Source organism: Melanostigma gelatinosum (assembly GCF_949748355.1).
Source record: "Melanostigma gelatinosum genome assembly, chromosome: 2".
Classification (NCBI taxonomy): Eukaryota; Metazoa; Chordata; class Actinopteri; order Perciformes; family Zoarcidae; genus Melanostigma; species Melanostigma gelatinosum.
The window spans coordinates 539,254-554,666 of NC_136635.1; the positions used below are offsets into that span (position 1 = coordinate 539,254).

The window sequence follows — 15,413 nt, forward strand, 5'->3', positions numbered from 1 at the left end:
AATAGAACCATCTCAGAAGTCATTTGCAGAGGCATTTTGGATCAGACACCATAGATAGTAAAATCATTGATAAAGGTAAGGATGTGTTTTGACTTTGTAAAACATAGCTGCAGTTTTACCGACTGTGAGACTGCCTTGCTGTAAAGTGTAAACTTGTCACCCAAGTGAAGTAGCAGAGCAGCAGCTAATAGACAAATCAATCTTTAATTCAGGATTAGATTCGGCCCTGCCTAATCTAATCCTGAAAAGTGTTAAAAAAAAATGTTAATGAATTACTGTTAGTTGGCTCCATTCTTTATACTGAAGCAAATGGTCTGACGTTGAATTCGTTATTACCATTCATTAGCAGTCATTCGATAGAGGAAGTGCTGGCTACATACCTGGTGACCAGCACAGCAGTGTCCACTGGTGGGATGTCTTCCCATCCACCAGGGAAATGGTTGGTGCCAAGGTAGTGCAGCCTGCCAAATTCTTGATACTGCCAATGACAGAAGCTCTCCAGATACCTTTCTCCATGATGGCCCACCTTTAGCTTTTCCTGAAGAACAGATACAGAGCAGATTTACTTTGTGACTGTCTCCTTTTGCTGTAACCCTCCTATTAATGACCCACACTGTTTGACCACACACACACACTAATTATTAGTGTGTGTGTGGTCAAACCGACAAAATGACACAATTCGATTTGTGCACTATACTTAATATTTGATACACATTTCTATGAGAAAAAAACAGCTGCATTTTGACAAGTCTTTCTTCTATTCTGTTAAAGTAATGCAGGGACTGCCACTTTGTCTTTCATAGACAATTGCAAGGGAGCCGCCTCCGTTAACTTTGGTTCCAGCTCTCAACAAAAATGTGTCTTCACGGAAAACAGCTTTCTCTAACAAGAGTAGCATTGGTGAATTTACAATTACAACTGTGGTATAATGCCGCTGTCGTGCAGTATGTTCACTTTGCTTATTATTGTAAAAAGCAAAGTGAACCGGAAAAGGGCGCTGCCAACGCAGAAGAAAAGAGCTGTCTTTTTCCCTGACGTTCAAAGTTTCAATATACGTAGTGCAAATGGCAGTCTGCGTTTGTGAATGCTGCTCCATGCACCTCTACATGTGTGATTGAACTCCAACATCACTGCAACTGTTTACATCGGTGAAATTTTAGGAAATGTTTTTTCTCCCCATTGTATCGAGAACATGATTGTAAACGGTCTGTAAAACATTTGATGATTTAATTTCAATAGCCTTCATCTGAGAACAGGTCTGCCACAACTATTGCTGAAAGCAGATCATTTAATTTAGAAAGTAAAATAATCAAAATAAATTATTAAAGAGGCCCTATTATGCTTTTCCTCTTTTTCCCTTCCCTTTAGTGCAGTGGTTCTCAACTGGTCTGGCTGCGGGACCCACCATCACCCCTTAATGACAATCCGTGACCCAAATCGAGGAGAATGTTCAACTTCTTAAATGGATTCAATGAAAAGATGGTGCAGTTTGAACCTGAGCTGAAAATGTCCTCTGCAGTCGTAGTGTAGGGAGCGCTCTTGTGCAGAGAAATTGTTCCTGTCAGTCACCGTCCCACACTTGCTTCACGTAAATGAGTAAAACTGCGTTGTTTGTTATGTCTGTAGATTCGTCCATTTGTAATGCAGAATGACCACTTGCCTAAATTCAAGCTGTGGTCTGTTGTTTGATGTCATCCGACATGTCTTCAATTCGTCTAGTTAAAGTGTCATTTGACAGAGCTTCAAATGACAGCTTCATGCTTTCTTGTGCCAGAACCTCGCTGCATAAAACACACTGAGGTTTTTGCCCTCAATGTAAGAAAATCCATATCTCATGTAGTCTGTGTCGTACTTGCGTTTCGCTCAATTAGCATATAAAAACAAACTTGGCATTACAAGGCATTAACGCCAAATACTGTTAAGGAGTGTGAATAGACGGCACTCCTGGCTGTACAAGACTGATCTCGGTAAGTAAATAAATACATACCGTATATTTCATACAGGCATAAATAAATATCAAGAGGCTCTGGAAAAGTTCTTCCAGAAGCCCAGAAATATACACTGCAGTGACAAAAGCTGCACACTTTGTGGATAATTGTCACAAAAAGAAATGTACCGATGTTTAGTTCAATGTACAGTTCAAATAATTGTTCAGTTGTCATATTGACTGCAGTCATCGAAAGAAACACATGAACACCATGATTCCTTTAAGTGTTTGTGTCGGTGTCCACCCCCCCCCCCCCCCCCCAAAAGCTGTAAACCTAGGGGAAACACTGAAAGATGTGGAGAACCTGAGTCACCACGACCAGACATCACTGAAGGCCTTCCACAGCTTGATCCTGCGTTTAGCACCCAAGGACGTGGCGCAGGTAATAAATACACCAGTGGTGGGCCAGCTAAGCCTTCCATGCTGGCCTAAACAGACTAATGTGAAATTTAAGGAAGCTGGCAGAAGTTAGGTGGAGTATTCACCGGTTGCGCCGGCCGGCTTTCACCGGTCGCGGTCGATTCGTCCACGAATGATGAGGACTTCTTACTGGAACTGAAATGATGTACTGAGATTACTCAGTACATCGAGGAAATCTTTGTCAACAAAGAAAGGATTAAGTGAACAGCATTCGTTTATTTTACATCTGCAGTAACTGTTCATTTGTCTATCGTGTCGTTTTCATGAATAATATAAATGGCTCGTGCTCTAGTGCTGCAGTGTTGCTGGATTGATTTGTCATGCTTGACATTTTATGTGACTGGTTCTTGTCATTGTGTTAATTACATTGATTCTGACTTGTCCGTTAATGACGAAGCATCCCGTCATCGCGGGGTTATTTCGGACATTTGATTCTCTGTTTGAATCAGTAGGGAAACAGCTAACTGCTGTTGCTAGTTAGCTTAGCCTCCCTGAACACACGTGGGGCCTCAGCAGTTTTTTGTGATTGTTCTGGGTTCAAAAGGTCACATCCCGTTGTCTGTTACGTGAGCGCAGTCCACTGAAAACATATTTCCCACAATTTAAGCTTCTGCATTTTCCAAATGCACTGGTATTATTCAAACGTATTGTTCAGTTAGTAAGCCTCGTACCGAACGGTTTAATACGAATGTGTATTATTACACCAATAGAAACAAACTAGAAAATGCATTTCCGGCTGAAAATGCGTTGGAATGCTGAAAGCTGAAATGAATCTCAAAAACATTGCTGAAAATAGATATCCAATTTAAAAAAAATTGCAAAAAGCTGAATTCAAAAAGTTGAAAGATTACAAATATGAAGTTATGTCACCCCTCTCCTGAAAGAGCTGAACATTTTGATATTCGAACGGTTTCTGTAGCTTAAAAGAATTCCAGCAGTAGTGATATTTGTTGTAGTAGTAGTAGAAGTATTATTCGCAGTATAAGTATGAGTAGCATTTGAATAAGTACTAGTTGTAGCAGTAGTGATATTTGTAGTAGCAGTAGTAGTAGAAGTTGTCGTCGAAGTATTTGTAATTAGAAGTAGTAGTAGTCGTATCAGCAGTTGTACTAATAGCTGTAGTAGTATTAGTACTGGTTATTAGTACTGGTAGTAGCAGGAATAGCAGTATTAGCAGTTGTGGTATCAGTAATAATAGTAGTGGTAGTGGTAGTAATAATATTTATGGAAGCAGTAATAGCAGTAGCAGTAGTAGTAATAGTAGCAACAGCAAAAGTTGTAGTAGTAGTGGTAATAAAGTGGTAATACTAGAAATATTAGCAGTAGAAGTAGTTGTCGCAGTATTAGTAAGAGCATTCATTATTTCAACAAAAAAAGCCTAATTTTGAGCGAAACGTTTAAATACAGTTAATCCATGAGGCTTTTATTTTGAAAGGGTGGGACTGGGTGGGGGAGGGAGGGGGAGAGGAGACATAATCATCATGTTTGACACATAAACAGAGGTTATTAAATGACAGGCTTCATCACAAGCAGTTCAGTTAGAATTCACTCTCTGGGGCTTTTATTTTGAAATGGGGTGTGGGGTGTGGGGGAGAAGGGGAGAGGAGACAGAATCATAATGTTATATAAACACAAACCGGTTATTAAATGACAGGCTCATCACAAGCATTTCAGTTAGGATTCATTCTGTGGGGCTTTTATTTTAAAATGGCGTGTGTGTGTATGGGGGGGAGGAGGGGGGAAAGACCTCTGAAGATCCCTAAGACCTGAATGACTGTATGAGAGACACAGAGAGATAGAGGGAGAGGAGTGAAAAGTAATTTCAACAAAAAAGCCAAATTTTGAGCTTGTTTAAATACAGTTAATCCATGGGGCTTTTATTTTGAAAGGGTGGTGCTGGGTGGGGGGGAGAGGAGACATAATCATCATGTTTGAGGTTATTAAATGCCTGGCTTCATCACAAGCATTTCAATTAGAATTCACTCTTTGGGGCTTTTATTTTGAAATGGCGTGTGTGTGTGTATGGGGGGGGAGGAGGAGGGGGGAAAGACCTCTGAAGATCCCTAAGACCTGAATGACTGTATGAGAGACACAGAGAGATAGAGGGAGAGGAGTGAAAAGTAATTTCAACAAAAAAGCCAAATTTTGAGCTTGTTTAAATACAGTTAATGGGTTAGGGTTAGGGTTAGGGTTACCTAACCCTAACCCTAACCCTAACCCTCTTGTTTTTGGTTATGATGTCAGAGAAGAATGACTTCCAAATTATAATTGCGAAGTCTCTCTTTATAGATGTCACAGTGAACCTGGAGATTAGTTTTTCGCTACCTGCGCTCAGCTTTCAGACACTCTCGTTTCTCTATTTTAACCAGCATAGCATTTCTCCAAGGAGATCTTTGCTTACCCGAGACAACCTTCACTTTAGTGGGTGCAATGGCATCAAAAATATTTTTAACTTTAAAATTGAAGCCATCTACAAGCTCATTGACTGAGAGGCAAGAGAGGGCTGGTGTGGAGGAGAACTTCTGAATAAATAGTTCACTGGTGTTTTCAGAGATGTAACGCTTTGTCACAACCTTGGTTTGGACATTTGTGTGCAAGGAGATTGCACTCTCAAAGAAAACACAGAAATGATCAGAGAGTGCAACATCAGTCACAGCAACCTTGGAAATGTTTACACCTTTGGTGATGATTAGGTCCAGAGTGTGCCCCTTGTTGTGGGTGGGTCCTGTCACATGCTGAGTCAGATCATAGTTATCAAGGACACCACATAGTTCTATATAATCTCTGTCCTGGGGATTATCAACATGGATATTAAAATCACCAACAATAACAACACAGTCAAAATCAATACAGATTACAGACAGCTTGAGTGGAATTCAGAGCCACATATTCAAAAGAACTAAAATGACCAAAGGACATCTGCTTGCATTGAAGAGAATCATTAAATAAAATAGCAACTCCACCTCCTTTCTTATGCGCTCTTGTTTCGCTCATGAAACTGAAGTTGGGAGGTGTTGATTCAATAAGAACAGCTGCACTGTTATCTTGATTTAACCAAGTTTCAGTTAAAAACAAAATGTCCAGTTTGTGCCCAACAATAAAATCATTGATTAAAAATGTTTTTCCTGACACAGACCTGACATTTAATAAAGCTAAGTTTAATGTGGTTAAAGCTTTCTTTGCCCAATTTATTTGGACAGGCTGACGAGGAATGTATGCTAAGTTTGATAAGTTAGCATGTTTACTATTGTTTCTTCGCAGCCTCACCTTTCTTTTTCTATAAACTTGCAGGACAGGAATTGAAGCGGCTAGCTGCATACAGGGCCCCGACTTTTCCTGGAGAGAGTCATTGGTGTCATTAGCCTTGTAGCCTGGACCCAGAAGATATCAATTATTTCCGTTATCATGTAGGGGAGACAGAAGATGGTTGTGGAACCGTCGAGGAGTGTGGCGAGGAGTGTGTTTGGTCCCAGCAATGACCAGCTTTTCCATGTGGTCAGTGAACTCCAGGTGGGGGGAGGATGGGGAGAGTGTGAGAGAGGAAAGGGACCTGGATGGAATTTGGGGGGTGGAAGTAGGTGCTGGGGAGGGAGGTAACGACTCCTCGTCTGGGAAGGGTGTGGAAAGTGGGAGATCGGAGGCGAAGTCCCTGATGATGAGGTTGGAGACTCCTCCTTTTGACTGTCGTTAGGCGGGGGCATCCTTCCCGTAAGGTCTCCATGGCGATGCTGTGTGGTTATCTCTTGTTTAGACTCCTCTTGTATCTTGTCCTTGGCAGTAGGGACAGACGGGTGATGCAGGGAGAAAAATAGGTTAGAGGTAAACAGTTTTACCTGACGTGTTCAGGCAAATTCCATGCGCTGCAAAAAGATGTCTGCGCTCCCAGAAAAGGTAGAAATTGTTGATAAAATGTACTGAATGGTCAGCACATGCAGTTGACAGCCATCTGTTCAGTGCAAACAGCCTGCTGAATCCTTCATCTCCTCCTCTGACTGGTGGAAGAGGGCCACTGATAAACACCTCAGCCTTGACAGAGCTGACTGTGTTTAACAGATCAATAAAGTCTCGCTTTAGAACTTCAGACTGTTGTTTCACAATATCACAGCTTCCTGTATGCAAAAAAGCCTTCTTCTTCCTCATACTTTCAGCTACAGACACCATAGACCATAGACATTTCAACTAGAAGGTTTTTCAGCAGTGCAGTTTAAATGCTTTCGGGCTTCAACATTTTTCAGACAGTCTCCCATTTCTTAATTTTCAGCAATTTTTTCACAATTAATTTCAGCTTTCAGCATTCCAACGCATTTTCAGCAGGAAATGCTTTTTCTAGTTCCTCTATTTCTTCCGTCCCCCGTTTCGTCGCAAAGCTTCTTCTTCTTCATTTTGTAAGCTACAGAAACCGTTCAACTGTCAAAATGTTCAGCTCCTTCAGCTCATGTCTGCTATGACTTTTTCTATTTCTAACCTTTAAACCTTTTGAATTATTAAGCTTTTAGCAACTTTTTTTTCAATGGGTTTCTATGGAGAAGATTTTCAAATCCTCTTAAACTTCTTCAACTTTCAAATCCTTCAACTTCCTCATACTTTCAGCTACAGACACCATTTCAACTTTCAAATGTTGAGAAAACCCTCAACTATTGCCAACATGATGCAGCTTTTTGATATCTTTTAAACTTTTTGAACTGCAGCAATTTAACTTTTATGATTTTTCAGCCCTTTTCTGACTTTATAATGGGTGTGTATTGCGCAGCTTAGAGTGATGTCACCGCTAGAGTGAAGAGGAGCTTGAGATTCTTGTGAAAAAAACATTTGTGTTTTGCCACTGTGTCCACAATCTTCACTCTTCATGCATCATTTCTGGATGTAGAAATAGCTAATATTCTCCTTGTCGTAGAAAAATTACTGTGGAATCCCACAGATTTCCACATTTGACACTGAAGCTGTTAATTGAGAGGAAAACCAACTTTCTGCTCCATAGAGACCAATGTTAAATTTTGCTTCAAAAACATCTTCCACAGAACACGGTAACCCATTTCTAGATCGCCAGTTAAGCCACATTATTTACACTACAGACACAATTTTTACAGGATCTGTTCTTCAACTCATTCTTCCCCTCAATTATTAATATCGGAGCAATAGGAACTACGGTTATGGGACTTTTGATGATTTGTTTGAGAGGTGTTTCCCTGTTTTATCTCCATGAAATGGCTTCAGGCACACAGGTGTTCACGATTGAGCCAATTAGTGATGTTGATAAACACACAGACTCACAGACACACGCGCACATACACTCCTCTCCCTCTCTCTCTCTGTGTCTTTCTTCTCTCTTTTCTTTCTTCTCTCTCTCTCACTCATTCTTTCTTCTCTCTCTCTCTCTCTCGCACTCATTCTTTCTTCTCTCTCTCATTCTTTCTTCTCACAGACACACGCGCACATACACTCCTCTCCCTCTCTCTCTGTGTCTTTCTTCTCTCTTTTCTTTCTTCTCTCTCTCTCTCACTCATTCTTTCTTCTCTCTCTCTCTCACTCACTTTCCCCTCTCTCTCTCTCTTATTCTTTCTTCTCTCTCTCTCTCGCTCTCTCTCTCACAAATTCTTTCTTCTCTCTCTCTCTCCCTGTCTATGTCTCTCTCTCATACAGTCATTCAGGTCTTAGAGACTTTTAGAGGACCCCCCCACACACACACACCCCATAGCTTAAACAAATTTCAGAAGTAGTGACATTTGTAGAAATAGGAGTAGAAGTTGTAGTTGAAGTAGAAGTATTATTAGGAGTAGAAGTATTAGTAGCATTAGAATAAGTAGTAGTAGTAGCAGTAGTGATATTTGTAAGCGTAGTAATAGAAGTCGTAGTTGTAGTAGAAGTATCATTAGTAGTAGAAGTATTAGTATTTAGAAGAAGTAGCAGCCTAGTATCAGTAGTAGTAGTAATAGCTGTAGTAGTGGTCGTAGTAATTAATATAACAGTAGTAGTAGTAGTAGTAGTAAAAGTAATGGCAGTATTTGAAGTAGCAGTAGTAGTAGTACTAGTAGCAGTCATTCTAATAGCTGGAATAGTATTAGTACTGGTAGTAGCATGAATAGCAGTAGTAGCAGTTGTAGTATAAGTAATAGTAGTAGTGGTAGTAATAGCAGTAGTGGTAGTAATAATATTGATGGTAGCAGTAATAGCACAAGTAATAGTAGCAACAGCAAAAGTTGTAGTAGAAGTAGTAGCAGCAGTAGTAGTAGTAATACTCGAAATATTAGCAGCAGTAGTAGTTGTCGCAGTATTTGTAAGCGCATTCATTATTTCAACAAAAAAGCCTAATTTTGAGCTTAATGTTTACATACAGTTAATCCATGGGGCTTTTATTTGGAAAGGGTGGGGCTGGGTGGGGGAGGGAGGGGAGAGGAGACAATCATAATGTTTGACACACATAAACAGAGGTTATTAAATGACAGGCTTCATCACAAGCAGTTCAGTTAGAATTCACTCTCTGGGGCTTATATTTTGAAATGGGGTGTGGGGGGTGGGGGAGAAGGGGAGAGGAGACAGAATCATAATGTTCGATAAACACAAACCGGTTATTAAATGACAGGCTCATCACAAGCATTTCAGTTAGGATTCATTCTGTGGGGCTTTTATTTAAAAATGGCGTGTGTGTGTGTGTGTTGGAGGAGGGTGGAAAGACCTAAAGATCCCTAAGACCTGAAAGACTGTATGAGAGAGAGAGACACACAGAGAGAGAGAGAAGAAAGAATGAGTGAGAGAGAGCGAGAAGAAAGAATGAGAGAGAGAGAGCGAGAAGAAAGAGAGAGAGAGAAGAAAGAATGAGTGAGAGAGAGTGAGAAGAAAGAATTAGTGAGAGAGAGAGAGAAGAAAGAATGAGTGATAGACAGAGAGAGAGAAGAAAGAATGAGTGAGTGAGAGAGAGAAGAAAGAATGAGTGAGTGAGTGAGAAAAATATAGATCAGAACAATAACGGATTCCTACAATTTCAATAGGGCCTTCGCCAGGCCGACGTTGACGGCGGCTCGGGCCCTAAATATCACAAATAATTAAAGCTGCGAGCAGCGCTGAACGGGCCCTCGCCGTGTGAGCGTCGGGGTGCCGGCGGGACTCCGGCCTGCGCGTCCGAGAACGTCCGCGACCGTCGGACGTCCGCTGAAAGTACTTTGGAGGAGGAAGATCAGAGATGCTGTCGATTCATTCTGGCTGGGGAGGGAAACGCCACAATGACACCATCTTCATGAGGTTGCGCACTGGAAAGGAGCCTGGCCAGAGACCCGTGGATTCCAGCTCTGTCTTCATCCAGATCCTCTGCTGCTGTGAACAGGTCCACTGGCTGACTTCATGGTCGTAGCCAGGGAGCTGTGGAGGAGGAAGGGTGGGGACAGCTAACGGCCTGGGTGATGGCTCACCTAGTCAGACAAGAATAAACGGAGCGAGACGTGTTTAATCCCGCGTGGACTGCCTGATGCCGGAAATGACGCTTTCCAAATAGTCTGATGCTTCCTGCGTCCTCTGCCTGGCGCTACAGAACGCGTGCGTCGTGTTGCTCTGTGTCAAGTGTCAACCACGTAGTGTAAAAGTGACGTAAATCGGATGCAGTTTGTCAGAAAATGCAGATTTCCTTTCGCCAGCAGGTGGCGCTGTGAGTACTAGTGAAAATAAGCTTGTAGACACCCTCAGGCCATGAGTTTTATCAAGCATGTGAAGTTTGAGACTGTTTGGAACAAGTGCAGCTGAGTTACAACAGCTTTTTTCACGGGGAATCACGTAAAGTAAACGCCCGCTATGGCTAAACGATTCCGTCAAATGTAAATCTTTTAATAACTTTTAATCACAACGGTCTTGACATGGTACTGGCAAAATTTAAAGTGGATCTGATGAAGTCCCTCGGAGGAGTTCGTTAAAGTATAGCGACTAGAAATAGGCCAAAATCGATGCAAAAATGACACAAATATCAGAATGGCCGACTTCCGGTTGGGTTTAGAGCATGGTCCCAAGAGACTTATATTTAAGTCTCCATAGGATACATGTGCTTACCAACTTTCATATATGTAAGTCAAACGTAGTGTCAAGAAGAGTTGACCTCTCAGAGCTGCCTCGGTAACATGTCGACACATTCAAGGGAGAGAAGTCAGGCTATAAGCGCACGAAGCATATATTCAACGATGAAGTGTAATCAAACAGATAAAATGTATGAATAATATAACGAAATGTTCTAATCAAATATGTAACAAATGTTTAACTGCATAGAAGTGATTTAAACAAATGTAATGGATGGTTCTGTGTGTTTTGTGTGAGACTGGAGCTGAAATAGAAATGTATTGGGCAAGAATGACATTGCTGTAATCAAGACCAGATGTTGGGTGTAGTCGAGAGAAGGATCTAGAAACTGATGAAATAAATGAGTCATACAGGCAATGTTCGGCTTAACGCCCTTTCCAGAGGGAGGGGGGATGAGTCATGGACCAAACAGGTGGGGGCTGATCACAGCCCATATGAGGAATATAAGCAGACGCTTGCGGAGAGCAAGCTGGGATTTCATCGCGGATGCCGTCCAAGCGCATCGGAGGAAGATACTGAAGCCTGCAACTGATGTATTGAGGGCTTCGTCTCAGTTCACGGAAAAGAGACCTCTGTTCGTGGACATTGCGATTAAAAGACGAAGTTTCTAAACTCTCCCCACCGCTCACCTCTTAACATCTGAACAACGGAGAAGCCGCAGCTGCCTGAGAAAGACTTTGTACTGAGTTTTGGGGACTGCTGAACGGGCTCCGTTGCGGAGCGGGAGGACCGAGGGTCTGGCCAGACCGTCGCTCCTAACAACTCCAAAAGAACTCTTTTCATCGCACCATTGGACATCCAGCTCCAACCGAACCGTCTCGGCGACTAAAACTAATGAGTATAATCGAAGAAGATAATTAAATTGACTAATCATGTGTAGTGACATTTTATGTGAGCTGTAGCTGTAACCCCTGCAAACTAACTAAATATAACCTGCAATAAATATCTAATCTGCATTTAAAGTGAAATTCTCAAGTGCATTAATTTGCTGATGTAGTAAATAGTTCCTCGTGACAGTAAAAAGTTAAAGCTATTGTATGTCTAACAACTGAGTTCTGAAAGGTTATCCTAGAGACCGAATCCACTCAACAACCCCTTACGGTTTTAGCAAGAATTAATCCTAGCCGTTAAAACCTAACCTGGCATTTACCAAGAGCACGGATCCATAAGAGGGAAGCTGCCATAACCGACGCGACTGGTGGGAGCGCCCGGGGCCAGGACTGGTCTCTCGGCCGAGCGCGCTCTGACCGGAGGAAGCAGGGTAGACGTCGGGAGTAAAGGCAGTTAGCGGAGCCAGGCGAGTTCCCTCGCCAGAACACCAGCTCGAGAATCTTTTAATAGAGAGCTGAGTCAGTAATTAGCCCCGTATCGGGCCAGAAGTACCCAGGATCTAACACGTGGCGCCCAACGTGGGGCTCGACGGAAAAGGAGTACGTTGAGTCTAAAAGAAGAACCCCGGCAGCCAAGAGAGGCTGTCGTTCGTGTACGAAAAGACCTGAGGTGAGGCGTTGGGGTAGAAAGCAAAGCTGCCCAAGCCTCGAAGAGTCCGATTGCGAAGACATCCACGAATCGAAGCTGTGTGTGGTATTTACAGGCCAACACAGGAGAATCCGCAGGCGACGGGGAGCATCGACCAGACTCGCCCGACCTGTAGAGGGACCAGAGCCTGATCCCATCCCTTCCTCAACGCGCGACGAGAGGCTTTGGGAAGAAGGCGACTCGAGACAACAAAGACAAAGACAAAGTCCAAGATGGACGTATCGCCCGGAGGATCCGATGGCGGCGGAGGCGACCCAGCGGGACGAGCCAACGGCCCTGATGGAGGAATCGCCAACGGACAGCAGAGCGGACCCGACGGCGACGGAGGCAGCCCACAGACGACGGCGACGACTCAGCAGGACGCGCCAGCGACATCGACCCCGGACCAGGCAGCAGACGACAGCAGGGACCAGGACGCGGACACCGCTGGACTACAAGGAGCGGCATCGCCAGAACCGACACCGGAACCGAGACCGGGGCCACAACACAGAATCAACGTCCAACATCAGATCATCCTGAATGGCAGAGGATGGGACACCTGGGACAAATCTGTTCAACAACACCTGATCGTGCTGCATGAAGAAGCAGATAAGGCGAAGGTGGGAGAAAAAGTAAAAGCTGGGTGCGAAAAAAAGGGGGGTTATCTTGCTCCCCTTGCCCTTGAGTCAGGACTGGTGGCAGCAGTAGTAGGGTGTGAAGGACCCCCGAAAAGCAAACCGAAGGTAGCAGAATGGCTACGTTGGTGGCTGGAGGTAATGAAAGTCATTAAAGGAAGAATAACCACCGTAATCAGCCCGTCAAAAGAATACGACTCAGTCGTGAAGATGCTGGCCGCAGAAATAGAAGCGGGGGCAATAACTATACAGAAGAATGTAAAAGCCACCAACCGCTACAAAGAAAGTGAAAAAGAGCGAGAAGCCATAGCGGCATGGATAGCCGAACAACCAAGTTACCACGCGGCTCCCCACGAAGATCAGCTCAGCACCCAAGGGACCGAGGTGCACACGGACTCCTCCGCGGGGGCGTCCTCGGAATCCGACAAAGGAGACGGACAGGACAGCAGCGGCGACGGGGAGATCTCGGAGGAGGACGAAGTGAGGGACGACTCAACGCTGGACAGAAGCGATGCGTACCAACCGCTCCCGCCCTTCATGCAATACGGGACTCCCGCTGCCGCTGCAGTAAAAAAGGTCTTGCAGGACTACAACGGCCCGGTGACGGGGAGGCCCAAGAAGGCTCGGGGTAAGACCAGACACGTTCACTCCCCGAACCCAGAAGAGCATCTTCAAAAATTGATAAAGATGCCCGAGGGGACCAAAAAATATGCAAACCAGACCGGGTTAACCGCATATAACCACTTCGGAGAGCCTTGGGACATAGACAGCCATGGACTGGTTGTCTTAACCAACTCACATCTAAAGCCTCACATCTCCCGGTTCAGAAAGAGTCTGGTAAGAGAGGCAGGCAGCCCCTACAAAGAAGAACTTGAGGTGCGCCTCCAGGGATGCAGACAAAGACAGGAGGAGGTGGTGGTTACGAGCGGCGGAGAATCAAGCCATTTTGCGGTGCTACACGTACCGATCGAAAGATACGAAGATGGCGAAAATCAGGACGCCTATCGGGACAGCATAGAGGAGGCATTAGAAAAAGGTGTCACCCGAGCGAGCGAGTTGTCCTTCAAAAGAGTCGTTATATGTAACGACGGGGCCCGGTCCGGCAACCTACCATGGGAGGTAGCAGAAGAAGCGGCAATGAGGATTCTGCAGCTCCTGATGAAAGCTTCCCACGGGTGGTACAACATCCGCGAGTTGGTGATAGTCACCTCGGTGGCCCAATACCACGAGAGAAAAGAGAGAATACTGAAACCCCTCTTCAAAACTGAGGGGCCAAACAACTGGAGGGCAGGACCGCCGACATACGAGGACGAAGACGCCCCAGTTGTGAAAGCAGTTCTGCCACGGCTCCCGCAATCAGCAAGATTGAAGAAAGAAGCCAGGACCGAGCAGAGGAGCTACCAGGAATCAACACCCGGTCCCTCAGGACGGGAGGAGCGACATCCACAGGTCAGCTCAAGCCAGGAAAAACCACCAAAGGAAAGAAGAACTCCAATCCCCTCTCCCCGGACAGTAGCGGTACAGACAGAAGAGGAATCCCCCGGGCCAACCAGACCACCACGGGGGATCACCAGCCCAGCAGAGTCCGTCGGCATGCAGAGAATGCGCTACTCCGGAGGAGGAGAAGCGCCCATGATAAGGTTCGAAGGTCCCGGCGGGAGCAGGGAGAGTCCCAGGACTCCACGGAGAACACCAGAACCAGTTCAGCCGGCCTCGCCGTCAGCAGAGCCAGAAAGAGAGGCGCGGGAAGAAGCCGCAGATGTGAGTTCAGATGAAGAAGAAACAGCGCCAAGCCTGACTTCCATCGAATACGAGGCTCCGGGAGGAATAACCGACCTGAAGATGGGAAGCAGAAAAGGCAAGAAGAACGCGCTGCCCCTTGTTTCAGTGTACACGGCTTCGCAGAAATTCCCCCGAGACGAACGTTACGGGCCCATGACCACCAAAGACGGAAGAAAAGCCTATGTTCCAGAAGTCGGTCAAACCGGTTATGATGTTCCAGAAATATGGATACACAACCTCGAGGGAATGAAAGGAACAATGGTCTACGCGACAAAAGGGGAATGGGCGAATTTTCGAATGACCCCGACCTACGGTTCCCTCGCAACAGCCACGGAGCTAACGGGTAACTTTCGCACAGGCTTTGTGACAATCGTGTACGACGTCATGTTGAGACGCCTGAAGAAAGCAGCCTACAAGCTGGCTGCGGAGGAAGGAAAAGCGCTGCGGCACGACATCTCGGACAGCGAAGACGAACAACCACCTCAAGGGCAGGGCCTCGCACGAAGCAGCTGCCTCGCGACCGCTGAAGAAAATGACTGCATAACCAAGATGCAGGCTTCCACCCAGAGCTTTGGTGAGTTCAAAAAGATCAAGGCGATGGTGACAAACCGAGACCCAAAAGAATCAGTGCAAGAATACCTGACACAGAAATGGCTTATGGTAAAAGCCAGTTCCACAAACGATGAGGCGAAAAGATTGTGGCTGGCTCATGTGACGGACCAACCGATGGGTCCCGAAGAAACCGCGGAACAGCACTACCGAAGATTAGTGTTGGAAGACTGCGAAGACGAGGAGTCACACATCGACAAGGCAAGAAAAAGCTTAGACAAAGGGCAAACTCTCACCCAGGCGTGGTACGCCTTGCGACAGGCGATTCCGCCAGACAGAAGTGTGCAAGTCCTTAGGAAACTGACAAAGGGCCTAATGAATGACATCGATTTTGTGACCCTAAACATCAACAAAAGTACCACAGAGCAAATCCAAGAAACAGTAAGAAAGTGGGATTTGAAGAAAAA

The 15,413-nt window shown here is 44.9% G+C and overlaps 1 protein-coding gene across 1 annotated transcript in view; it reads right to left on the bottom strand.

Annotated features, from left to right (window-relative positions):
* Positions 1-15,413, bottom strand: part of adamts17 (ADAM metallopeptidase with thrombospondin type 1 motif, 17) — a 270,965-nt gene that overhangs the window by 165,595 nt on the left and 89,957 nt on the right. Inside the window, exon 6 of the mRNA XM_079292165.1 lies at positions 381-538. Within this exon, the coding sequence (XP_079148291.1) occupies positions 381-538 (158 nt within the window). The remainder of the gene's footprint in view (positions 1-380; positions 539-15,413) is intronic.